Source organism: Ursus americanus, chromosome 33 (genome assembly GCF_024610735.1).
Source record: "Ursus americanus isolate L20-20 chromosome 33, mUrsAme1.1.p, whole genome shotgun sequence".
Classification (NCBI taxonomy): domain Eukaryota; kingdom Metazoa; phylum Chordata; class Mammalia; order Carnivora; family Ursidae; genus Ursus; species Ursus americanus.
This window is the reverse complement of record NC_142159.1, coordinates 11,363,532-11,390,218: the sequence shown is the minus strand read 5'-3', so window position 1 is coordinate 11,390,218 and position 26,687 is coordinate 11,363,532. Positions and strand designations below refer to the sequence as shown.

Sequence of the window (26,687 nt, the reverse complement as noted above, 5' to 3'; positions counted from 1 at the left end):
CTGGGCTGGGAAAGTGTAGGTAAGCCTGGAACAGCCTGAAGTGCTAGAAAGCAAGGACATGCTCAAAAAAAGATGATGACACAGGACCCACTCACCAATTTGAGGGGTTCCCACTGGGCCAGCATCAAAATAAATGAAAGGAATGGATTACAGCCTATTGAAAAATGGGAATCCATGAGTCCATTCTGATATAAATAAGGGAGTAAACCAATGGAAAAGGCAAATCTCTTTTAATAAATGCAAAGATAACGTAGTTAGGAAATCACTATTTGGTAACCATCACAAAACAAAACAAAACTGATTTAGCATCCACCCCATGGATGCTAAACCCACTAGGTGAAAGTTCGTGAGAAACAAGATATTTATGTCATCTTGGCCTATGTCTCTACACTATTATTGTAGGGAAAAAATAGGCACTTTGCGATGAGAAACCTGACACCTCAACCAAGCAATTCAAACTCCACACATAATGGTTCAAATAAATATCATTTCCTTCCTGATACGACGTATTGAGAGAGAAGTATCTTTTCTGTGGTATGCCTGCCAGAAATGCAAAATTTGAATCTAATCATAAGGGGACATCAGACAAACCTAAATTGAAGGATATTCAACAAAGTAACTGGCTTATTATTTTTGAAAGGGTCAGGTGCTGAGGGAAGCCTGGCCGGCTCAGTCAGTGGGGTATGCGACTCTTGGTCTCAGGTTCGGTGAATTCGAGCCCCACTCGGGGTAGAAAAATAAACTTTATAATACCAGGTCACGAGAAACAAAAAATACAAAGAATTATTCCAGATTAAAGAGATAGAGGTGTGAGAAATTTAATGGAAATTAAATTCTGGATTGCTTCTAGACAAGAAGTGACCTTGTTAGAACCTTGGTAAGACAATTGAAAAAAAACTTGAGTAAGGTCTGTAGACTGCATTATAGCATCCTGACTTTGCATTATGATTATGTTTGCGAATGTCCTTGTGTTTTCAGGAAACACACCATGAAGTATTTAGGGATAAAGGGCATGAGGTCAGCAATTTACTCTGAAATAGTTGAGCGTAAAGGAAGTGGAAGAGGGGAGGAAATAACAAATGAGGTAGATTTTTAATATTTGGAGAATCTGGGTAAAGGGGAGAAGGGACATCTTTTATTCTTCCTGAGACTTTTCTATAAAGCTGGAATGATCTCAAAATAAAAAGTTAAAACATTTGACCCTCAGTGATCTCATTGGCTCTTCATGTAGAAGTTGAAAGAGAAGGTCTTACCGCATCCTTACGTTACAAATATGGGTACAGGGTTTAGAGAACTCATGGTACTTGCCCAGGCTATTAAGTCAGTGGTGAAGCAGGATTTGAACCCAGATCTTCAAGCTTCAGGTCCAGGACTCTACCATGCGTGTTTGAAGAATCAGCATTACTTAGTGCCTGATGGGGATGTACCCTCGCTCAGAGCCTAAGAAATCACATCATTCAAACCATTCTCACCTCCCCCCTCCCCATCTCAAAGTACCTACACAACTGCTATGTGTGGACTGGGTCCCCTTTGTCTGCAGCACAACCTGGAAATGGGTCTGAGACACCTCTGACCCAGGACTAACACTCACCTGCGAAGTAGACATCAAAGCCAACGAGGCCCCTTAGAGCTGCTGGATGGGTCAACAGGATGAGGGAATGAACTAATGAAGGGACGGATAGCAGCACTCCCACAGACTCTCATTTTAGCCTAAAGACCTTGGAGAGTTGGAGACGACTCCTCTTCTGGGGGCTGGCTCAGGAAAGGCTGGTAGGGGCAGTCCTACAGTGTGTAGCCCTCAACATGCTTCTCCCCAGGAACCAAAGGGCTGCTTTATTCCCTTGGCTTCCTCATGACCCATGAGCCATCCACCCAGGGGGTGTAGACCACAGGGCAGGAGAGACTGAGCAAAGGGAGAGGAAGCGTTCAGGGGCCAGTTAAGAACTGGAGCCAGAAGACCGGGCTCTGGAGTCCCACTCAGGTAGATCCAGGTCTACTGGGCCGGGAGCTTTTACAATTTGGGAGGTCCTTTTAAACAAAGGAAAACATGATACCGCTGGTGAATATTAATTTAGAATGAAAAAAAGAAGTCATGATAAACCACATCTTTTAAAAGCTGAAAAATACCACAAATGCCATAAAACATCTGTACTCATTTCAACTGCCTGGCACACCTCGATACTACTTTTGAACAGAGTAGCTGCTGGTATTTCACATTTCAAATTCCCAAATGTGATTAAAATATCTCAATTGTGCACATTTTTTAAATTATTTTAAAGGTATTTATTTAGTTAGTTGACAGCACAAGCAGGCAGAGCAGCAGGCAGAGGGAGGCGGAGAAGCAGGCTCCCCGCCCAGCAGAGAGCCCAACGAGTGGAGCTCCATCCCAGGACCCCAGGACCAGGACCCCAGCCTAAGACAGACGCTCAACCGACTGAGTCACCCAGGCACCCCCTCATTTGTGCACATTTTATACAAATACATGAGCACATGACTTGGCTCCCCCAAAGCTGTGGGAGGGGCCCTGAGCTTCAATTTACTTCTAAATCTATTAAATCTACTGAAACGAGATCTACTCCTGTTCCACTCCTTCTGGACAAAAAGTTTTGAGCATAGGAAGGCAATGAACAGGAATTCTCCCCTCCAACTTGGTTACTCTAGAAAGGCCCTAGAGACCTGCTGGTTCTCCCCCCTCCCTTTCTCAAAAAAAAAAAAAAAAAAAGCAATTATCAAGAAAATTGAGCCTCGGAAAGCTGAGGGCTCCAGCTGCGTGTGTTCCACAATACAAAGGGTTAAACCCCTGACCAAAGCTGAATGCAGCCACCACGCAGGCCTCTTTCCTTCCCTCTGAAGGGGTCCTGATCTTCCCTGCCTCAGGGTCTTTGCACATTGTTCTCTCGGCCTGAAACGCACCCCCTACACACCCCATCTAAACCTCTTTTCTACATTGTTACCTGGTCAAGATTTAGATATCTGTTAAGTCTCAATTTAAAAGTCAGTTTCGCAGGCAAAGTTTTCCTGATCCCCTTTCCCTTAAATTAAATCACTATAATTAGTTATTCACTGTAATTCTGTCCTGCTAGCACCACAAAGTCTGGGACCTTGTTGGTCTTTCTGTCTCTCGTGTCTGCACTTTTGTGGTCCAGTGGCACGGCGCCCGGTGTGCAGTGCCTGGTACACGGTGGGGGCTTAGTATTTTTGAATGAATGAATGAACAAAGGAACTTGGTTCTGGTGGGTGAATAAAGGGGAAATGTGGGGGCAGCGCGCCCCCTGCTGGGCACCAGCGTACCAGGGACCCAGGACTCCTTTGGGGAAGAACATAGGGTGGTAAATTTCTCATGGGAGTAGTCTTGGGGACTCTAACCTCATTTATGATTCCTACCGATTTATACTTTCTAACTTCTGTGAGGTCCACCCAAATCTGCTCCCAACCTCAGGGAATAGTCTGAGCCCTGCACCCATCCTCCCCACCACTGCCAACCACCTCACCTCTCTCCCAGCTCCATAGTGATGATCACTGATCCTCTCCACAATTAATATCCTTTTCCCCTGGACCTTTCGCTTTGAATAAGAATAGTCCCAGATTCTTCCATCGATCCTCTTTCCTCCTCCTTAATCAATCAATCAGGAGTGATTGGCTGGGGCGTTGGGGTGGATGTGGGGAAGGAATGGTGGGCAGGGATCATGGAAAGTTGGGGGGATGGGGCTGGGGTGGGTGAGTGTGTTTCTGAAACATAAACTTATTAATGTTAGGGCCAGAAGAGTGGATTTGATCTTGGGGAAAAGAGGGGGATGAGAAGATAGCTGGGATGGGATGAGATATTTTAAAAATGATGGATGAGGAATTCCTGTCTACTGCCTTGACTGAGAAAGTGTAAAACATCTCCAGATTATACAGCATAATCTGTGTGTGGTGGGGAGTCATAGGATATTAGGCTAAGAGAAGAGGGATTACAGTAAGAGAAGGATGGGGCTCAGCAAACAAATGGAGGCTCAGAGAAGAGGTTGGGGGTTCAGCGAGGGAAGTGGAGGCTCAGTGCTGAGAATATGGGGCATGGGACAGAGAGGGCAGGAGTTAATCTTGGGGAAAAGGGTAGCAGTCAAGAAGAGATAGAAGTCACTCCTCTGGTGGAGAGGAGAACCAACCGTATCTATGTCTTTCCGTAATGGTTCCCATTCCTGACCCCTCCCCCAGCAGTGCCCCAAGTGGGGCTGGGGAAGAGTGACAGTTACTTAATGACCCTGAGTCCAGCTAGCTCTTCTGAGTGGCCTATGGTCACTGGAGGGCTAAAGGGGGTTGAAGCCAAAGTCCCAGGTTATTGATCTCTGGCCCCAAAGGTCAGCATCAGGGGCAGAGGGAGTGGTGTTGCCACAGTGGGGGCCTCAAGGGACCCCACAACATGGGGCTGTGCTGCACAGCCTGGTTTTCACGTCTGCATTCTTGGCTCCACGTGACCTGCTCCTCCCCACAACACAGACATCCCCTCTCCATCCTGTCTTGCCTGAAACTTCTGCCTGTGAAATATCTCAGAAGACACTCGTGGTATCTGGACTTTTGAGCAGCTAGAGAGCATAAAAGCAGGGACTTGGATGGAATTATTTGCAGCTACTCCCACCCCCAAGACAAAGCCCAGGGAGTCTATGAACCCATTGGTGAGCTCTGGGAAAGGGCAGCTCTGGTGGTCAGGAAGGACTGCCGCAATTCGCTACGTGGCCTTGGGCAAACCTCTTAATCTCTATGGTTTTCTTTTTCTTTCTTTCTTTTTTTTTTTTTTCTGGTTTTCTTCTATGTAAAATGAAGAGGTTGAATCAGATGAGCTCTAACATTTCTTCCAGATAAACAATCAAAGATTCTAAGGAATTAAGTGGGGATGGGGGCTGACAGAAGGGTTTTTTGTTTTTTTAAGATTTTATTTATTTATTTGATAGAGAGAGAGTGAGCAAGAGGGAGAACACAGGCAGGGGGAGCGGCAGAAGCAGGCGGAGAAGCAGACTCCCCACTGAGCAGGGAGCCTGGGATCATGACCCGAGCCGAAGGCAGATGCCCAACCAACTGAGCCACCCAGGCGCCCCAACAGTAGGGGTTAAGGGTAGGAATTAGGTTAGGTTCAGAAGATGGTAAAAAGAATTCTGGATTTAGAAACAAAACCTGGATTCTACTCTTGGCCATTACTAGCCATGGAATCCTGAGCAAGTCATTCATTTATTCATTCAACAAACATTTAATAAGCAATTACTCTTTTCCAAGCTTTGTGCTGTGCGCTTGGGCACACGATGAACAAGACAGACATAGTCTCTGACTTCATGGTGTTACATTACGACAGCCAATGGGAGAGAAAGACGAATAGCCAAATAGTACAAAGTGGTGAAAATACTCTGTTGTAGAAGTATAGGGTACTGGGGCGCCTGGGTGGCTCAGTCGGTTAAGCGTCTGCCTTCGGCTCAGGTCATGATCCCCGGGTCATTCGATTGAACCCCCCTGGTCCTCAGGCTCTCTGCTCAGTGGGGAGCCTGCTTCTCCCTCTCCCTCTGCCTGCCACTCCCCCTGCTTGTGCATGTGCTCTCTCTCTCTCAAATTAATAAAATCTTTTAAAAAAAGAAGAAGAAGTATAGGGTACTATAAGAACAAGTAAGAGGGGTGGGAGATTAGTGAGTGGGTGAAGCAAAGAGATCCCCGAACAAAGTGATGTCTATGTTGGAGCCTAAAGAATGAATAGGTGAAGGAAAAGTGAAGTGAGGGAATTGGTGCTTTGGGCAGAGGGGTAAGCATGGTAAAACATCAGGAAGAAAGGGAGAACAGGGTATGGAGGCCCCGGAAGGCTCATTGACAAGAGTCAGGAGTGTAAATTTGGAGGTAAGTCTGGTCTTGGGGGTAGAGACTTGTCTCATCTGCAAAACTGAGATAACCGCACACCCATCTTGCCGCCCTCCTTTTGCAGCAACCCTGTTTTCTGGCGTCTGGTGAGACAATGCATGGGAAAACACTCTGTGGTTACAAAAGCATTGTACGAAGTAATGCACAGACAATGGAAAGAGGCTGAGGATCAAGCTGGGTAAATCTGGCTTTAGGCTAGCTTCCAGAGGAACAGTGGGAAATCAACCAAAATTAAGGCATTGAGCCCCTAACAAATTTGCCCAAGGTCACAAAACTGGGGAAGGGTGGTACTGGGGTTTGAACAGAAAGCTTGATCCTAGAGTCTTTGCAGAAGAGGGAGGAGACTTGTTCTAAAGACAAGTGGTTAAAGGCTATAGAGATCAGCTTCAATTCAATGGAAGAAAGAACTTTCTAACAATCCAAACTATCGGGGATGGGCAAGGTTTCCAGAAGCTATAAGCTCCCTGTTGCTGGAGGTTTGCAATCTGAGTGTAGAAAAAGGCTGGTGTCAAAGTGTTAGATTTGGGGTCTGGGAGAGCACTGGCCGATCTGCAAGGTCCCTTTTGGCTTGAGAATCTTGGAATCAAGGGTCCTGGGTCTCCTTTCTCTTCCCTCCATACTCTCTCCTTTAATAGAACAGCAGTGGGGGCATCTCTTCTCGACGGGCTGCTTGCATTCAGAAGAGGCCAGAGGCTCCAGTCTTCTCTTCTGTGAAATGGGGAGATAACATCTCTTTCACTGGGTACTTGGAAGGGTCTATGCCCAGCACTTAGCAGAAGTTAACAAATGTTATTTTCCTCCTTACTTCAAAAGAGGGGAGTCAATGACACTTAGACACCTCTTGCCCTATTCTCACTCTGCAATTATCACAAATGCAGGAAGAGATCTTAGAGATCATAAATCTACTCTTCCTATTTGATATATGAGGAAACTGAGGCCCAGAGATTTGCTCAAGGTCACTCGGGGAATTAGTGATAGAGCTAGGACTAGAACCCAGAACTTTCTTACCATACCATTCTATCTCTCCTACTGACAAAGTGTTGAATGAATGTGTGATTGAAGATTGAATGGAGAACAGGTCTCTCTGTATGTCTTCACAGGGACGTAGAGGACTCGCCAATGTGGGAACCAAACTTTGAGATGGTTCCTCAAAAAAGTTGTTCACTTTCAATCGTCCTGGCTTTCATTTCTGCTGTGCCTTTCCTCTGGAACGCCTCCTTGGCTTTCAAAGTCCTGTACAAGGTCCAGGGCAATGCCACCTTCGCTGTGAAGCCTTCCATAACATATTATATGAGTAGGCTTTCCTTTTTTCCACAGTGCATTATACATGCTTCTATTAGATATCCCAGCCACAATCTGATGGGACATAAATCTTTTATATCTGTCCTTTCCACTAGTTTTCTCCCCACTAAACAGACAGGGAAACCAAATTTCAGAAAAGAATCCTGAATTTGAACCCCCCATTCCCCGATTGAGAAGGTGATACTGGGAAACCTGGGTTTCTAGTTCTTGTTATAAACTAGCTATGGGACCTTGAACAAGTCACTTAGATTTTAGGTCTTGTTTCCACATTTACTAAATGGGCAGGAGGAAGACAAAGTCTGAAGATACTAATTTCCAAGCCTCTTCTAATGTAAATTACTGAATCTGAGCTTGGATTCTAGAGTCAACCTACCTACCAGGGTTTGAATCCTGAGTCTATCATTTACTCCATGAGCATATCACCAGGCAACTTTAACCCTTCTGTGCTCAGGTTCATCTTTAAATGGGAACAATAACCATGCCTATCTTATAAATTTGGCATGAGGATTAAATGAGATAATTTACATAAAGAACTCATCACAGTGTCTGGCACATGGTGAACCTTCAAAAAGCTTTAACTATCACAATGTTTATTCCACTGATAACTCTGGGTTCACAACCTCAGCATCCAGAAAAGTCATGTCCAACTTCAATGTCCTCAAAGCAAGCCAAGTGTCTTTCTTCATTTTGCTAGGGGTCAGCACAGCAGAGTGGTAGAGTATGGCTTTGTAACCATCAAAAAAGTAAGGGTAAAACAACCAACACACTTAGACTGGCAGGTCCAGAAAATTTCCCTCCCGTGGCCCCTTTCTTAGGCAGTTACTTGAGGATGTGCTCCTTAAGTGTGACCAAGAAAGAGACTGACATGGGGTCCAGGAATCAGTGGCTCTAACCACTGTAGTGAAGGTGATAGGGTGACAGTCTGTCCAGAGAAGCATGCCCAGAGAACAACCAGGGAGGAAGGCCTCAGGAAAGAGGCTCTGGGAAATATGAGGGCTAAGTGGAAAAGATAATGTGATGGATCCCTTGAAAATAATTGAGGATATTTCAACGACAAATATTGCAGGAAAGAAAGAAAGGTGGCTAGAAAGCCCAGGAAAAATAAAATGTGGTAAAGAAAAGAAATTTTGTGTATAACTTGGCAATATGGTGAACATTTCCATAATCATGACAATATAAACATTGGTTATCAGTTTGGTTGAAAGTAGGTGATTTAACTGTACTAGGAAGAAGGGGAAAGGGGAGGCAGGTCCTGTAAGAGAGGTAAGTCCTCATCTATTGTAACGGGAAATCGATAATATCTAAAATTGATAAATCAAGGAATTGAAGTGCATGCATATCATTTAGAAATATGGAAATATCCTCCAGAAAAAAAGCATTCAAAGACTGGTTGCTTCATGGGAGCAGAGAGGGTAGGGTACGCTGGGGACTATTGTTTTTCATTATAATTCTTTCAATACTAATTGATTTTTTAAACCCCATGCATTAATTATTTTAACTGTTTAAAAAAAAAGTATAGAAGAAGAATATTGGAGTGAGAGAGATTTGGAACGTACCCTTTGTGATGTGAGTCAAGGCAAATCACCTAACTCCACTCACTAAGTCTCAGTTTCCTCTCCAGGGAAATGGGGGTCAGCTTAGGATGGTTGAGGACAGAAAGAGACAATATACACAAAGCCCTTAGTACATGCCTGACATATAATCAGCTCTCAATAAACACTACCTACAGAGTCAGGAAAGGTAGGTAAAAGGCCGAGGCTGAAGTAGTATCGGGAAAAGGACAGCATTTGGTTAGACACCCTGTCTCCTGCCTCCATGATACATGATAATCATTGGACACATACAAATGGATACCAGGTGAATGACAGTTGCATGAGTTGTGACCCATGGGCCAGACTAGAGTCACAGTGAAGATCACTGAAAGGATCAGCAGCCATGAAGTAAATTATGGTTGGGCATGGCAAGTTCTACGCAACAGGACATCTGGTGAGTTACAGTCACTGGACAGTGGGCTGTAGCAGGCTCATCATTTCCTCCTCTTGCTTGTACCTTGTGGGGGATGTGTCAGAAGGAAAAGATTTAGAGGCTGTCAGGGTGAGGGTCAGAGGTCAGCTGGGGTCAGGAAGTCTATTTCACTGAGGTCACTCTCGTCTCCTTTCAATGTAATGAAGCCATTATTGGTGAAAGCAAGTGCCTGGCGTCCTGCTCTGTGAAGCAAGGCCCGCATGGGGAGCAGGATTGAAAGAAGGAAGGAGACTCCGTTGGCTCATCCTCCTTCTGCCAATTCAACAGGAGTAAGAGGTGAGAGGTACACAATCCCACTTGATGTAGGAAGCCCTAGTCCCTAGAGTGGGATGAAGATGACAGCATGGGTGAAAACAGATTGCTTCTCCCTGTAGTTAAGAATGAGGTCTCTCTCTTAATCTCTCTGTCTCTGTCTCTCTCTCATACACACACACACACCCCATGCAAATATTACTTTAGAATGTCAGAACTGGAAGAAACATTTTCTAACAACTAATCCAAACTCCCTCATTTTACCTTTAAAGGGTAAAGCTGGGTGCCTTTCTTGAGATAACAGAGGGAATTAACAGGCTTAAACTACATATATTATACATCTTACTTAGTTACTTGTTTATTGTCAGTCCCTCTCCTCTAGAATGTAAGTTCAACGAGGGTAGGAATTTCATCTGTTTTATTCACGGACACATCATCAGCACTTTAAACAGTGCCACCTGACACACAATAGACGCTCAATAAATATTTGTTAGGGGATTGAGTGAATGAACAGAAAAACTGCACACAGCGTATTCCCTTCCTGATGAGTCACAGAGTATACTAAAGGCTTTAAAAAGTCCTGCATAGGAAATCTAGTTAACATACCATTTTCCAAATATTTCACTATAGAAACTTTTTAAAAATAATACGATGCAATAGTCATCCCATGGAACTAGTTTCCTGAAGGACACATTGTGGGAAATACTTTTCTCAAATGCACACCACCATTCATGTCAGCAGATGGTCAGGGCTTTAACTCCAAATCACCACCCTGGACTTTACCACAGAGCTCTCAGAACATTTCAGAAATGGGAGCTGGATGTCGATGATTGCCCCACAAAAGACCTGCTTTGGCTCTGGCCAGCTCTTTGATTTACAAAGCCAAGGACTTTTGGAGAGGGTGATAAATAAAAATGACAGATGAGCTGTGGCTCAGGGAAGAGGAATCACAAGCTTGGATCATATTTATTAATCATATTGAATATAGAGTCTTGTTCCACAGCCTTTTTGCTTGTACATATCTTGTTCTTCTCTGATAAAATAGGGACAGCACCAGTTACAACTTACTAGGACTGTGGAAAGAATATGAGGTTTAGGGTCAAACAAGTGAGTTTACATTTGCTTCTGCCATATTAGCTGGGCTACATGAGGCAGGTTATATTGATTCATTGAGCTTCAGTTTTCTCTCCTACAAAGTGGGAATATTAATACCTATTACTCAGAGTTATTGACAGGCTTGAATGAGATAAGAAATGTGTTTTTCTTCCTTTTTAAAAAATTTTTTTGGCTTTTAAAATTTTTATTTTAATTCCAGTTAGTTAACATACAGTGTTATATGAATTTCAGATGTGCAATATGGTAAAGAAATGTGCTTGTGCTCTTGATAAATAACAGTTGTTGTTATTACTCCCTGTCAGAATATAAGCGCCACAAAGACGGCATTTTTGTTTGTATTGTTTATTGATGTATTACCAACACTTAGAACAATGCCTTCCACATGGGAGTGCTCAACAAATATTTTTTAAATGTTGAATGAGTTATTACTAAGACCTCTTTCAGCTCTTCCTTTTATGAAGATATGAACCTACACAAGAGAAAATTGGCAAAATACTTTAAAGAATAGATGTTCTCTGTGTTAATACAATACTTTGTCTAAAGAGCCTTTTTTCTTCCTACTTAGATGTTATCATTCCCAGAAATACACGAGAAACTTGCAATACTTCTCTATATGAGGTCTTGTCTCCCTAACCAGACTGTAACGTGGAAGACAGGGAATCAATGGATCTTTTTCTTTCTTCCTTCCTTTCTTTTTTCTTTCTTTCTTCTTTCTTTCTTTCTTTCTTTCTTTCTTTCTTTCTTTCTTTCTTTCTTTCTTTCTTTCTTTCCTCTTTCTCTCTTTCTTTCTCTCTCTCTCTTTCCCTCTTTCTTTCTAAAGGAAACTCTACCCCCAACGTGGGGCTCAAACTCACAACCCCAAGATCAAGAGCCGCATGATCTACCAACCGAGCCAACCAGGTGCTGTGGGCATGTCTCTTCTTTACTTTTGGGGGGTACATTTTTGGTCATCATACTACTCAGTACATATATCCAGCAAACCTGTGAGCTAACACATTGACCGGATCACAGTAGGTACCTAACAAATCTTCACTGAGATAAGGACCTAAGAGAAGAAGGGTTTGGTCAGGAGATCCCATCTCCCACATAGAATCAACCCACTGGGGATGAGGAGTCAATTATGTTGGGAGCCATATGTCCCTTCCTAAACCATCCTCTGCCTCTACATATGCAACATTATGAGGTCCTGAGCACCTCCTGGGTTACATTGTTTAGATTTGAGAAAGACAGTCCAGGAGAATAAATATTAGGACTACTATAATGATGTTTATTTTTTTTAAAGATTTTATTTATTTATTTGACAGAGAGAGAGAGAGAGACAGGCAGTGAGAGAGGGAACACAAGCAGGAGGAGTGGGGGAGGAAGAAGCAGGCTCCCAGCAGAGGAGCCTGATATGGGGCTTGATCTTAGAACGCCAGGATCATGCCCTGAGCCGAAGGCAGACGCTTAACGACTGAGCCACCCAAGCGCCCCTATAATGATGTTTATTATGTCAATTAAAGCCTATTCAGGAGACTCTTCTTGAGTGTCTTCTATGGGCCAGGCACTGTGCTAGGTACTGGTAGGGATGTGGGAGAAGATGCAGAAAGAAGTAACACATGAATAGCCCTAGTCCTAAGAAGCAAATGATCCAGCAGGTTCTGGTTCATAGAGACAATCATATGCACAATAGCTATAATAATATTTGTAGTTTACATTATTAAAAACCACCAGAGACACTATTTTAAAAAGCTTTACGTGTATGATCTAACTTTGTCCTCATAATAACTTTTTTTTTAAAGACTTTATTTATTTTTGGGAGGGAGAAAGAGAGAGAGAGAGAGAGAGAGAGACAGTGAGCATGAGCTGGGCAGAGAATCAGAGGGAGTAGCAGACTCCCCACCAAGCAGGGAGCCTGATGTGGGACTCAACCCCAGGACCCTGGGATTATGACCTGAGCCTAAGGCAGACCCCTAACTTACTGAGCCACCCTGGTAACCTATTCTCATAATAACTCTAAAAGTTAAATATTCTCTTTATCCTCATTGGACAGAGGAGGAAACTGAGGCATAGAGAAGTTAAGGAATTTGCTCCAGATCACAGAGCTGTGAAAGTAGACTCGACGTTCAAACATGGGCAAGCTGACTCCAACACCTGTGCTCCTATTTTCCTATTAATTAGAAAATAATTTGAAAACAAAGATTAGTCTCTCTTCTACTTTGGTTTCCTTTGTTTTTGCTCATTTTGTTTTGTTTCTTCTGCTCTAGTTTCCTTTTTTTTTAAAGAAGATTTTGGTTTTTTAGAGATTTTTTTTTTTTTTTGAGTAATCTCTACACCCAAAGTGGGGCTGGAACCCACGACCTGGAGATCAAGAGTCAGATGCTCTACCCACTGAGCCAGCCAGTGCCCCTACTCTGGTTTCCTTTGAATCAGAAAACATTATCTCCTCTTTCCTCACCCTCTGTGGCCAAATGAATAGTTATATCCATTCTTCTGAAAGGGAGCTTGAGATACTTGCTCTGCTCTCACAGAATCGTACTGCTGGAAGTGCCCTCTTTTTGGCATTCAAGAGAATCCCTTCACTTGTTTCAAGTGTGTCAGGGTCACAGAGGAGTTGAGAAGAATTAGGTTTTCTGGGGAGGACTTGGAGGTGGGAAGTCAAGAAGGCATACTCAAAGCTGGGAGCTGGGAGCCAGGAGCGCTTGGCTTTGTTCAGCACCGTGGACAGGGCTCCTGGCGCTCTCAGGACCCTGGACAGAGAGGCCAGTCACGCTTGCTGAGGAAACAACTCTGATTAGTGAGCGGACCAAGCGCAACCAAACCGCTAAACTCCTTTTTCCTTCCTTTCAGCCCGACCTCAGTCACCTTCTCTTGGATCTTAAGAACAGAGATACAGGGAGTGCATATATTTTAAAGGCGCTAGTAACGAGGGGAGATAAGACTTTGAGGTGGGGAGGATTATATAAAAATGGCTTTGGCTGATCTACTTGGAAGAACTAAATTAAGGTTCTCAGTTGGGAATGGGACATTGCTAATGATATTTGTTAATGATATGTATTTTTCAGGCTGAGTGGCAAAGGGCCACAGTTGTCCTTTTTATCACCCAAAGTCTTATCCGCCAAACCTTAACACGCAAGTTTTAGTCTCTTGAAGAGCATTCCATGTAGGAAAGAGAAAAAAATCTCTCCACAGCCCCTTGCTCTTCTCTCTTTCCCTTCCCTACCCCCACTCATTCCCTTTCTGTCTTTCTCAAATACACATGTGGGCGCGCCCGCGCACACACACGCGCGCGCGCGCACACACACACACACACACACACACACACACAGGCTCAGGGTGAGAAGCGCGAGAGGTTCTGCACACTTGGTGGAGAAGACTGAATTCAGAGCAAGCGGATGCCCACGAAAGCAGGCTCTGTCTCTTTAAATGGGTTGTAGCAGTGGGGGAGGGGAACTGGCCGGAGCTGGCATTGTCCAGTTTGAACTGAGCACCGGAAGTGAAGGGGCAGGGCCAGGGCCGTGCACCGAGCCCCCGGCCATTGTCCATCTCCGACCAGGGCACTAGCCACCCCTTGACCAACCCTCTTTATCTCTTAGAAGGGGAGGCTACCTCTTCAAGTAAGGAGATCCTTTACTCCAGTTCCCCCACCAACCCCACTCCTTGGGGAGGGAAGCGCACTTTAGGATGGGACTCTGAAAGGAGGAGGGTCTGAGAATCCAAGAGTGTCCGGAGTACTGGAAGAAATGCTTCCATCCACCTACCCACCTAGTCCCTCTCCCAGCAACGGATAGGGACGCGATTGGGATGGGTACAGGATGAGGACAGCTGGAGGAGGGAGGAATACTCTTTGGGTTCCTCCTGCTCTCCCAGGAAGCACCACGTGGAGTCAATTTTAGACACAGATTTGGAAAGAAAGGATTTTTTACACAGAATCAATTAAGAGCACTTTGAGAGATCTAGAAAAACAGTCGAAACTCAGGGAGGCAGAGACATTCAATTGGTCAGAGACAGCCCCTTGAGAGGCAGCGCCTTGGTCAGGTCTGGAGATAGCCCTGCTGGGTCTCCAGCCTCCCCCCTGCTTCCCCATCCCAGGCTTCCTAATGTCCTGAACTCCAGGTCTATCTAAGCACACGGGGGTGGGGGGTGAGAGCGGGTCAGCGCCAAGCAGCCGGGTCAGCTCGGAGGCCTGAAGGGGAAGGGAGGGGGAGGGGCGCTCAAAAGCTGGGGGAGGGGGAGGGCTCATCCATTTCTCCCTTGACAGGTGGTTTGAGTCTCTGATTGGCCAGCGCTCCCAGGCTCACACCTCCCTCCCCCAACTCTCTGGAATGTATAATTATCTGCGCGGGGGGTGGGGGTTGTGTGTGAGTGTGTGTGGGAGCAGTCACATGGTTTTAGAACTACACCCCCCCCACAAGCCCCCCACCTGTATGCTGCTTTGGGGGGCCCCCACTAAGTCGTTAAAGTACAGGATCCCAAATTCCGGGGTACTCAAGACTTCTAGGGCTGACGGCCCCCATCTCCAGATGTGTGTGTGGGGAGGGGGTGTCAAACCTCAAGGTTCTGAGAAGGGACACCCCAGAGGTGTCAGAGACCACAGCGATGGGGGAGGGCCGGAGCTGGAGCCAGAGGGAAAGGGAGGGGAAAGAAGAGGGAGGGGAGGGGAGGGGGCTGCCCGCGGGGGGTTGGGTCATTGTCTTTTAGAATTTGGGAGCCTTTGAAAAGCCGTGGGCCCTCCCACCGCTATTGTGCTGGGGAAGATGTAGCAGCCTCTTCTCCGAACCACCCCTTTGCCTCCGGACTTCTCTGGGGCCAGCAGCCACCCGACCAGGGGCCCGGGGCAGCGGGCTCAGCCGACTACCATGGGCTCTGTGTCAAACCAGCAGTTTGCAGGTTCGAGCTCGGGACTTACTGGGGACACCTTAGGCTTCACGGGCGCCCAGGAGCCACATAAAAGGGAGGTGGGGAAATGTCCCCCAGACTGGCCGAAGGACCCTAAGTCTGCGCGGCCTCCTGCTTCAGGGCCATTTCTGGACCAAGGAACCCTGGTGTCCCAGTGGCGTGCACGCCGAGGCTACGGGGGCGGGGGGAGAGAAGAGGAGGGGCCAGTCCGGCCATCTGTCCCCGGGCAGCCTGTTGTGGGAAGAGGAGCAAAACTTTTGGGGCAACACTGGTTTCAGTGTAAGCTTGGGGAGCGCGGGAGGCGGCCAGGACATGTCTTTCCTCGCCAGCCGCTTGGTAGCTGCAGCCACCTGGGTGCCCATCCGCGGGCGGGACACTCGGGTCTCCCTGCTGGGTCTCGAGAGTATCCTCCAATTCCGTGGCCCCCCCAGTTGAGCGCCCTCCCAACCTCCAGGTGGCTGCGCCAAGGCGCCGGAGGAGGCGCCGGAGGACGCCGCTCGGGCGGCAGAGGAGCCGCAGCTGCTGCACGGTGCCGGCATCTGTAAGTGGTTCAACGTGCGCATGGGGTTCGGCTTCCTGTCCATGACCGCCCGCGCCGGGGTCGCGCTTGACCCCCCGGTGGATGTCTTTGTGCACCAGGTGAGACCGATTCTGGGAACTTTGCCGGGGGAAGGGGATGTTGGCGCGCATATTCGAGGTTGGGCGGACGACTCGGCTGTTGGATTGAGGGAGATCGCGAGCCCTCATTGTGCGCTCCCATCTGTGCCGTGGCACCCCAGTTCTGAGTCCCCATTAACTCCAGCGGGACGGGGGGGTGCAGGGTCTTATTAGCACCCCCAACCCTTCCCGGAACCCCTCTGGCTTACCACGTGTCTGTTACCTCTTTCCCCTGGGAAGGGGGCAGGGGGCAGGGAGGTGACCCCATGTGGCAGAAACTAAGGTTGTATTGTGCTTGCTGGTGGGGGGAGGGCGAGCAGGCCGGCCAGGGAAGCACATGCCGGTTCAGAGCAGGGCCCTGAGCGCCCAGCGTCTTTCACTAACGTGTGAATGGAGCTCCCTGGCGGGAGAGAGGCAGGCAAACCGCTCCGGGATCAAACAGGGGTAAAGCTGAGAAGTCAGCCGGGTCTCCTCACCCAGGTGGTCACCCAAAACTCAAGCCCAGGGGCCTGAGTGAGTTTGGCAGATCCTTGAAGAATCTGGGGGCCTGAACCCTCTTCCAGAGTACCCATCTCAGGCACATAATGAAGCTACTGGGCTTTGGCTATGGAGTTCTACCAGGAAGGAAAACTAAGGAGTCCAGGCCTTAAATTCCTAGTCCAGGCTGGGAGGGAGTTAGGTCACAACCCCAAGTTCTCAGTTAAAGCAAGTCAGCCCAGTGGGGGTGAAATTCAGTGTCGCGGGGCAGGGGGTGGAGGGAGGCTAGCCTCTGGACCTATTCTCTGCTTGGCATTTATGGCCCCAGACGGCCATTGATTGCTGTCCTAACATTCCAGCCTCGAACAAGGAGCCAGAGACTTCAGGTTTCCCTCCTCCCCAGCTTCCTCTTCCTCTCACCCCCTCCTGAATATCTTAGAAGTGTTCCGGTGGTCCTGGCACACCAGCCACCCATAACAACCACGCAAAGGAACTTGCTGCTTGCGTCCTTTCCACCTTTGGAGGTTTGGTGTGGGACCTGGAAGGGAGAAATGGGGCATCTCAGGTCCAGTAGGTTGACACCCAGGCCGGGCAGGGAGGGGTTACTTCGGAGAGGTTGGCTCTAGGAGCCTTGGGGGAGGGGAAAGGAGGATGTGGGGATTAAGGGTTGGAGCCTGAGGGATGGTATTCTGGAGGGGGAGGGGTGGAGAAGGGTGATCCTGGGTGGACTGGTGGGAGGCTGCAGGGAAGTCTCCAGAGCATGGCCTTCAGCGAGGACACAAGAGTGGGGAGATAGGGGATGCAGGGAGCCAGTTCATGTTGGGTACTGGGGTGGGGGGGGCGGTCACTGGGCTACTCGAACATCCTGCTGGGAGGGTGTGCGGCAGGATGCTTAGCCACCTCCTGGCCGGGTCCTGTATCTCCTCCCACCCTTAACCCCCCCATCCAACAACTAGTTCTGGCTTTGCCCCCGCTCCCTGTCTCATTTACATATGTGAATGATAACCCACAGGAAGTAATTGTGGGAGAATGAAGGGAATTGGCCTCTTCAGATCTATTAAATCACTTTATTACAGGAACCAGCTTTGAATGGCCCTCCTCAGCGGGGTAGCCAGCTCTCCCACTTTCCCATTTATCTGATCACAAAGAGATTAAAATCTCTAGGTCTGGAGATGGACTGGACAGCTCCCCCAACTTTGGGAGGCTTGGAATAAAAGAGACCCAATATTTTCTTGCCTCTCTTCTGAAGGCTGCTAAATAGGGGCTGGGAAAAATGTAGCACCTTTGGATAGTTGGTGCTACCCAAATCCCAAGGAAGGTTTTCCTGAACAAATGAATCTGCCCCAGTCCATTTAACATTGGGATCAGAAGCAACTGGAAGATACTCGATGGCCCAGAGGAAAGCAGGGACCTTCAGGTTTGGGGGAGTGGAGCCTGCCCCACGCTCCTTCATATGGATTATTTGGGAGATCATCTGGACTTCAGGGTTTTGGAATGTCCAGGGACATGCCACCGTTGAGTAAGTTATCAAGAGGGAGTTGAGCAGGGAGAAGGAATCAAGAGTTTGTCTCCCAAACGCCCTCCACCAACAGTCACAGAGGACAATGACTGGAAATTCCCTGAGCCTTACCTGGTGGGATAGCATGCTGCCGGGGCTTGGGCTGATTCTCAAAGCCTACAGCAACAGTACACCGATGATTACAGCCCCTGCACTTGAGAAATTTGAACTGTCTCTTTGAGGATCGAATGTAGATGCAGGATGATCCCTAAAAATCCTTCTAGGGAAGGAATATGTTCCCAAAGTCTGTGTGTGGGGGGGAGTGGGTAAGGCAGCTCTCTTTAAGAAGAAAACCTCCCCTTCTTTGTTCTAGTGGTGGGTACCCTGGAGCCTGAGGTGGTGAGAAGGATAATTGTCCTGATAAACAGCTGCCAGGGAATAGGGTCAGGAAGCCCCTTTCTAAGCAAAGAGGAAAAGCAATTTAACATTTCCTTTCCAAGGTTGGGCTTCTTTGGTTCCCAACACTCTTCACTACTGTCCTTGTGTTCCCTCCCAAAACACTTCATGCCCCCTCAGGAGTTGATGAGTAGGAAAGAAAACCTACCCTTACCCTTAAAAAAAAAAAAAAGCTGAAGAGATTTCTCTAAACAACCCTTTTATTCAGCCACAGATCTTTAGATCTAGAACTCTCTGCTTGTCCTTGGGGTTAAGAGAATTTAAGAATCATAATATTGTCAGATGGCCAGCCCTTAAATCAAGGTTTCTCGGCCTCAACACTGTTGACATTTTTTAAGAAGGATAACTCTTTTTTCAGGGCATCCCTCGGTTGTGACAGCAAGTAATGTCTCCAGACATTGCCAAATGCCCCCCTGGGAGGCAGAATCCCCCTCAGTCGAGAAATAGTTATACAGAGAAAGCAGGAGCAAGAAAGCACCAAATTGTTTCCCGAAGATTCACCAAGAATTTTGAAGTCTTCATAGCCATTTTAAGAGTTTTGGCTTAACTCATGTTTCCTGTGGCTCAACTCCCGAACCCCAAGATTTGTAGAAATTTGAGAACAAGAAAAGGCTCCCTGCTTATTCTACCGCTGCTCAGAACCTAAGTATGTTTAAGATGGCTTTCTAGCTAGAAAGTGGTATTGGAAGGCCTCGAGGCAAAAGAGCCCAAATCTGGCTAAAGGGACAAGTTTGGCTTAGGAGAAAAAAATCTCAATACTGAGGAACTGTTAACAGCTGAAGCCACGTGGCTTGCTTTTTCTGCAAAGGATGAGTGGGAGAGCAACCTCGGGCAGGGTCTGGATTAGGAGGACTCTTGGGTGTTGGGGGCGGGGAGGGAGGAATGTAAAGAGGTCTTTCCCACCTGATTTATAACTTTACGTGTGCCTTTGCTTACTCATACCTAGTCAGTGATGTGCTTGATATCTCCTCTAACCTACAAGCCCTTCCGAAGAGCAGAACTAGTGGTCTGATGAGTTTCTCCCTGGTCTGTACTTGCTGGGCTGAAGGAATGAATATGAAGAAGTAAGGAGCTCCTGAATCAGGAGGACATTAACAGTTTGGGGTCCTTGTCAGCAGAGGTCTTTCTCCAGAGAAAAAGATAGGAGATAAGGGAGGGAATGTTAGCTGGTACCTGCTCTTTCCCGTCTGATGTCTAAAATAGGGCTGGGCTCTTAGACGCACCGTGAAAAGTTTGTGGCTTGAATGTCACAGTGTCGAGACCCAGATGGGATCCTCTAGTTTTTGCTTATGGACTGGAAGCCACAGGTTTGGTCGTTCATTAGTTTTTCATCTTAACAGGACAAATCAGATATAAAAAGTGAGTTTGTCACCCTGATTTTCAGAAAGTTGGTAGAGGTTAGTTTGAGCATTATGGGATCTTCTTGGGTCTTTCTCTTTCTGAAGAGACAGGCTTTCTAGACAGTGTCCCAAGTAAAGGCTGTGCCAACATCCTGAGTGAGCTTTCAGTGTGAGAAACTTGTCACCTTCAGCTGGTGACACAACCAACTGCCTGCCTGGTAACTGGCTCTTAGTGACTTTCCCCAGGGCAAGGTTGTTTCTTGAACATTCCTAATCAAACTACCTTACTAGAATTGCTTGTTTTTGGTGGGGGAGGGGGACTGCTGTAGGCAAAGCCTCCACCCTCCTTTCTTCCTGCAGGCATGAGTAACAATTACTATCTATATGGAGTCTGGGGTCAGGCTGTGTGGGGGGAGGAGAACATTTTCAGGAATAGTACATAATTTGTACAGACTCATTTCAAATGATCTCAGCTTGGAGTTATTGAATTCAGACAGGAACTCAAAGTCCAAGAAGAGTTAAGTGGCTTTTGTAAACCATCGAGAGCACCAGAAAACTGGGTTCCTGGCTTAAAACTCCAGCACCCTTTCTTCTGCACCCCTTAAGTGGGTGCGGGCCCTGGTGAGACATCAGCTCCCTATCCTTGAAAGTTTGGTCCCCTTGAAACACCTTCCTGAGGACAGGAGATTCCTGCCCTGAAGAGCTGAGGAGAGAAAACTCTAGCTCCTTCGGTCTCCTGCGGGATGCTTTTAATGTAGAAAGGCTGCTGAGCAGCACCATCTGGTGGAGAACTCCAGGCAGGAGCTGGGGTCCTGGCTGCCTCTTAGCAGAGGTGCTGTGGGGGGTTTTCTGTCAGCTGGCAGCCTCTGGTTCTGGACAGATCTCTTCACTCAACCCTCCCTGACACATCATCAAATAAACTGCTTCTGGTAGAACCAGTTGGTTTCCGAGCCCTTACCAAACCCTACTTCAGGAATGAAGCTCAGGTAGGACTATGATGACACCTCAGGACTGAGTCATTTCTTTCATCTGCTTCCTTTACTTATATGCGGCTGTCGGAAAGTTCTAGAATATGTATATGTGATTTGCATTATATTGCATAGCACTGGCTGGAGGGTCAAGCTAGCTGCAATCAGAGCATCTCTGGCTCCCTGAATTTGGATGAGGTGCTTCCCTTCTCTGCTTCCCTGACCTTACCTGTAGCGTGGGGTCATAATAAGGCCTACTTGGTAGGCTTGGTAGAAGGGGTAAATGCTTAGAGCTCTCCTTAGCCTCTAGTAAGCATGGGTAAAAATCAGCAACTTCGGATAGTGGAGAACTTGGTTTATTCCACAAATGTGTGTACTACTGGGTGTCTGGCACGGAGGGGATAGACCTGCACTGGGCAGTCTTGAGCTGGCATGGCCCTGAGTGTTGCAGAAAAGCCAGGAACTCAAACTTGGATCCCTGAGACCAAAGCAAGTTTTCCTGAAATTCTGCCTGCCACTTCTGTAGAAAGGAGCAGGGTGACTGACAGTGGGCCTTGTTGGAGCTGGTTATCGTGAAGTCTAATACCCTGCTTTTACAGATGATTAAGAAAACCCGTGTCTGTCCAACCGTCATAGAGCAGGTTCCGGGGAAACTCAAGCGCTTGTGTGCTTTTTGACTCCATCACATTCTCTGAGTGACCCCTCAGCTCCTTTTATATAAACTGCTGAAGCCACAGATTGATGCTGGGATGGAGTATTTGATGAGGGGAAGGTCAGTGGAGACAGTGGTGAGGTATTAAGGAAGCAGAGGGTCCAAATATTGAACTGGCCCAAGACCTTCCCTGCCATGCAAAAGAGGAAATGCCTCCTGTAACTTTACTGTCTGGTTGAATGCCATCCTCCCCTGCACAGTGGGCCCCCTGTGGGCTGCCCACCCTCCTGCCTTGAACAAGCTAGGTAAGGAAGATGGGAAGGAAGCCTGCCTCCCCCACTAACCTTTAAAATAATTTATCGGAATAAATAACCCTCGTTTGGGTTCCTGCATAAAGAATTTGACCAAAGGTAACAAGGGTTGGGGGGGCCACCGGTCCTGTGTAGTCCCATCCCGGGAAGGCTGGGATTGGCAGGCAGGGAGAAGGAAGGATGGCTGCTGGTGGTGACTTGGGCAGACCCAGCAGGCTTGACTGGGGAAGAAAGGTGTCTCTATCCATTTCTCTCCGTGACCATAACCCCAACATGGAGAGGAAGGAACTGATGAATGTGGTGAATGTGGGGTCGGGGGGAGTCGGGGGAAGCCGCAGCCTCTGGAACTCCAGGAATCTGACCACCAGAACCAACCAGTGTCAACTCTTTGTTTCCTGGGGCTGGGCTCTATTGGGGGAGCTCAAGCCTTGCCCCTCCCCCCCCAGGCCTTTTCTTTTTTGGAGGGGATGGGGAGAGGGGCGGGGCCCTGCTTTGTGTGTGGTTGGGGGTGGGGTGGGGGTGGGAGCAAGAATTTCAGGCTCCTTTCTGATGCAGGCCCTGTGAGGCCAGCTCCGTGGGGCTGCACGGTGATTACCTAGCTGATAAGAGAGGAATTCAAACTATGTGTTGTAGAAAGGGGCGGGGTGGGGGGGCAGGGAGCCACCCCTGGAGACCACCAGTCTAAATCTCAGCCAGCTATAGTAAGGTGCCTGCAGGGTTATTTTAACTTCTGAGAGTCTTAAATCGACCTCAGGTCTTCCTGCGATGGAGTGGGTGACCTGAGAGGACCAGTTTCACGTTGCCCCCACTGGTATTGTCTTGTTCTCCCAGGAAGCCTAGGAGGTGTAGATGGGTATTTTTTTTCCTGAGTTTCCACAGTTATAAAAACCAGAGTTAACATTTTGAGGCTCTTGACACTTGGTTCTCACTGTTACCCTGCCCTGATCCAGTCTGAAGGGATTGATGGTAATCGCCACTCACCGAGGATTTGTGTGTGGCGGGCTGTGTTAACTACTTTTCATGCATAAAACCTCATAGCTCCTCCATAAAATTAATATTTGCTCCATTTCATAGGTCAGCGCAGAAAGGAGGGAACAGCAGGCCCTCAGACTCCAAACCCTTGTTCTTAATCACTTATCTGCTTCATCACAGCTGGAATTAGAAGTGGTCCAGCCCCAAGCCCACTAGGCAAATGGGAGGACCTGGGATCGTACCTCCTGACCAACTGGCTTGTCCCAGACGAGTAAGAAGCAAGTCAAATGTAACTTCAAATCAGGGTGGTTTCTCTTAAACAGGAAAGGGGAAAGAGCCCTTCACCTTTCTGCAGTGTTTTTATTTCCTGCTTTAACACTCTGGCCCTTCCCTCACATCAACATTGGGGGAGGGGAGCGGTCCTTCGCCCAGGCTGTTCCTGCGGGAAGGAAAGGGAGAGGCTATTCCTATGATGGAACTGGGGGACAAAAGCTACAGATAATAATACGTGAACTATTAGCTGAACACATTCTTGATGTTTCCATGCCCACATAATCTTCATTAGAGGCTTAGGTGGGTAACTTACCTGTTACCCCATTCTCTGAAGGAGCTGAGGGCCAGACGTGAATGATTGACTGAGGTCATGCATTTCATGAACTACCATGTCTGGCACTCAAGCTTAGGCTCTTAACCAATGATCTCGATGGGATCTTGGTCTTCTCAATGCCATCTGAGTTAAAATAATGTAAACGATGGAGAAATTGGGGATCCCATCTGGCTAAAGAGCATGTTGCACCTAAGACCTAAGCTGCAGTGTGAAATATTCCTCCTGCCAACCCCCGCCTGCGTAATACAATAATGGCCCTTATTCATACTCCCTCAAGCCATGACTGGGTACACAGTGATCCCTTTTGCTTCCCAGAACCCTGTTTTCTATGACCACACTTTGTTGACCTTTGACACACTCTCTGGATGTTTGACTATAATGGAGTAAGCTATAATGAAGTCTGTTCTGGGGAGGGTATGGGAGGGACTGTCACCTCCGCTAATGTGTTGCCGTTGATGTATTAAGTAGCAAAGGTAGACTAACTAGGCGATGAGCTTTAACCCCGGGTTCTTCTGACCCTGTTACTGCCGCTCAGCTAGCTCCGTGATAGCCCGCATTTTCTTGGGAAGGCTGCCGGGTAAGTGTCGATATTTTTTTTTTTTTTTAAGTGTCGATATTTTTAAATTTTGGTGGTGTTTTAATGGGATTGTTCCACACATTCTAGATCTTTTTTATTTCCTTCACCAGTAGTACCTGGTCAGATAATCCAGATTGACCTCTTGGTTCATTGGTTCATTCCACAATGTGTTAGGCATTATTTTCTGTGATTTGTTTTTCTTACTGATTTATAGTCACTTTTTATAGTTTTATCAGGCTGTCTGTCTTGACTTTTACAGGATTTTTTTAACATTTTGATATTTAAACACTCTGGAATGTATTTCGCATATATTTCATAAAAAGTATAGAAGTCTGGCTTGATATCCAACATGGATAGCTAATTTTCTCAACAGTTTTGAACTGTTTTCCTCACCTGCTGATTTCTGTATATGTACTTGGATTTCCTAATGGACTTTCCCTTATAAACCTACTGATCCATCTGCTTGCATCATACTTTTTCCTTCACCTTGCAGTAGCAGTACTGTGATAGAATTCCAAACTTGGAAGAAGGTTGCAAGAATACTAGGAACTCCCCATATGACCTTTACCCCAAAACTCCCATAGGACTTTTATCCAGATTCAGCAGTGCTTAATACTCTGTCCTGTTTGTCTTGCCATTCTTCATTGTACAGATACTGTTTTGTCTCCTTAATCATAAGTCGCAGACATCGAGCACCTTTATTGCTAAATATTTCAGTGTGTGTTTTCGAAACTAGGGTCATTCTCTTTCACAATCTCAGTAGAAAGATCAAAAAACATTTATCTGTATTCCATATTAAATTTCGTGAGTTGTCCTAATGGTTTTTTTCCTGTCCCAGGACCCAATCCAGGAGCATGCATTGCACTTAATCGTTCAGTTTCTGTACTTTGTTTTTCATGACCTTAACATTTTTAAAGTGTACAAGGCTGTTATATTTTACGATTTTATATTTGTTGATTTTCCTTCCTCCCTCCCTTCCCCTTCCTCCCTCCCTCCCTTCCTTTCTTCCTTTCCTTTTCCTTCTTTCCTTCCTTCCTTCCTTCCTTCCTTCCTTCCTTCCTTCCTTCCCTCCTTCCTTCCTTCCTTCCCTACACCCATCATGGGGCTTGAACTTACGACCCCAAGATGAAGAGCCGCACACTCCACCCATCGAGCCAGCCAGGTGCCCCTATTTGTTGATTTCTTAAGAATGCTAAGTTTTAAGAATTGTCCATCTGTTCTATTTTAGTTTAAACGAGAGTAGCTACCAAAAATATTATGGCATCTGTTCATGTAACGATTGTTTTTTATTAATGTAACATGGGTCCCTTGTTCTTAATTCTGGTGGCTCTTCGAGTTGACAGGGTCTTTACTGATAACATGGAAGTAGTATCACTTGTTCTTCATAACTTGCAAGAATGCGTGGATGCAGTTTTTTGGTGTAAGAATGGAGACTGACATTAAAATCTACCATGTTTCCCTTCCCCAGAGCAAGCTGCACATGGAGGGCTTCCGGAGCCTGAAGGAGGGTGAGGCAGTGGAGTTCACCTTTAAGAAGTCTGCTAAGGGCCTAGAGTCTATCAGGGTCACCGGCCCTGGTGGGGTGTTTTGTATTGGGAGTGAGAGGCGGCCCAAAGGGAAGAACACACAGAAGCGCAGATCGAAAGGAGACAGGTATGAAGGCGGCTTGAAAGGGGGGAGGCTCTCCCGATCTAGCCCCTTTCGTGGACCAGGTTGCCGGAGACAAAAAGCGCCCGTGGTCCCTGGGAACCTCTGGGTGTTCAGGGTTTCTGCCTTAGGATGGGGGAGATGGGGAAAGGGCTGTGGGTGAGAAGGGCACTTGATGACCTAGCTCTTCTCGTGACAAGTAATTTTGCCCTGTGAGCTCTTGCCTGCATTGCTAGTTAGGAGTAGTGATGCCAGCCTCACATGATTATTTTAGAAGCAAAGGCGACCACGAATGTCAAAGTCTTAATGATGCAGACAAACTGGTGTATGTACCTGTTGCTTCTTCACTAGGTCTCCCAAGTGGCTGGTTTCTTTTGTCTTCGCTGTGTCCTGGAGCAGATCATATAGTCTGACTCCTTTAATTTTCTCTATTTTTAGTGAATGACAGGTGCTGTTTCTTAAGGGTATGGTAGCATCTTACCTATCTCCCAAATTGCAGTTCCCAGTTGGGGTCCATGATGTCCATTCTTGATATTTCAGGATTTTCAGGTTGACCTGAATCTGAAGATACCATCTAGATTTGGGAAGAACTTAGAGGTAGCCATCGTGGTCCAGTCTTCCTTTTCTTTCTAAGTGGGGATATTCATTTCCGGGAAGGGGAGTGAGTACAGTAACTGGCCAGAGCCCAGGTGGCCTCACTCAGAGGAAGGCTTGTGCTCTCGCGCCTTTCTCGACTTGACCACGCTGCTCTGTCCTAGGTGCTACAACTGTGGAGGTCTAGACCACCATGCCAAGGAGTGCAAGCTGCCACCCCAGCCCAAGAAGTGCCACTTCTGCCAGAGCATCAGCCATATGGTGGCCTCGTGTCCCCTGAAGGCCCAGCAGGCCCCCAGCTCACAGGGAAAGCCAGCCTACTTTCGGGAGGAAGAAGAAGAAGAGATCCATAGCCCTGCCCTGCTCCCAGAGGCCCAGAATTGAGCTACAGCGGGTGGGGGCAATTCTTTTGCGATCAGGAAGTTTTGAGGAGCAGGCATCAAATCGGCAGAGTGGAGAAAGTGGGGACAGGGTGGGTAGG

General features: G+C 47.1%; 1 protein-coding gene across 1 annotated transcript; it reads left to right on the top strand.

Moving 5' to 3' along the window:
• Positions 1–15,410: 15,410 nt before the first annotated feature.
• Positions 15,411–26,647, top strand: LIN28A (lin-28 RNA binding posttranscriptional regulator A). The gene is made up of 4 exons (XM_045781977.2): positions 15,411–15,441; positions 15,905–16,089; positions 25,434–25,618; positions 26,371–26,647. The coding sequence occupies exons 1-4, from the start codon at positions 15,411–15,413 to the stop codon at positions 26,588–26,590; spliced, it is 621 nt and encodes a 206-aa protein (XP_045637933.1). The 3' UTR covers positions 26,591–26,647.
• The last annotated feature ends 40 nt before the right edge of the window (positions 26,648–26,687 follow it).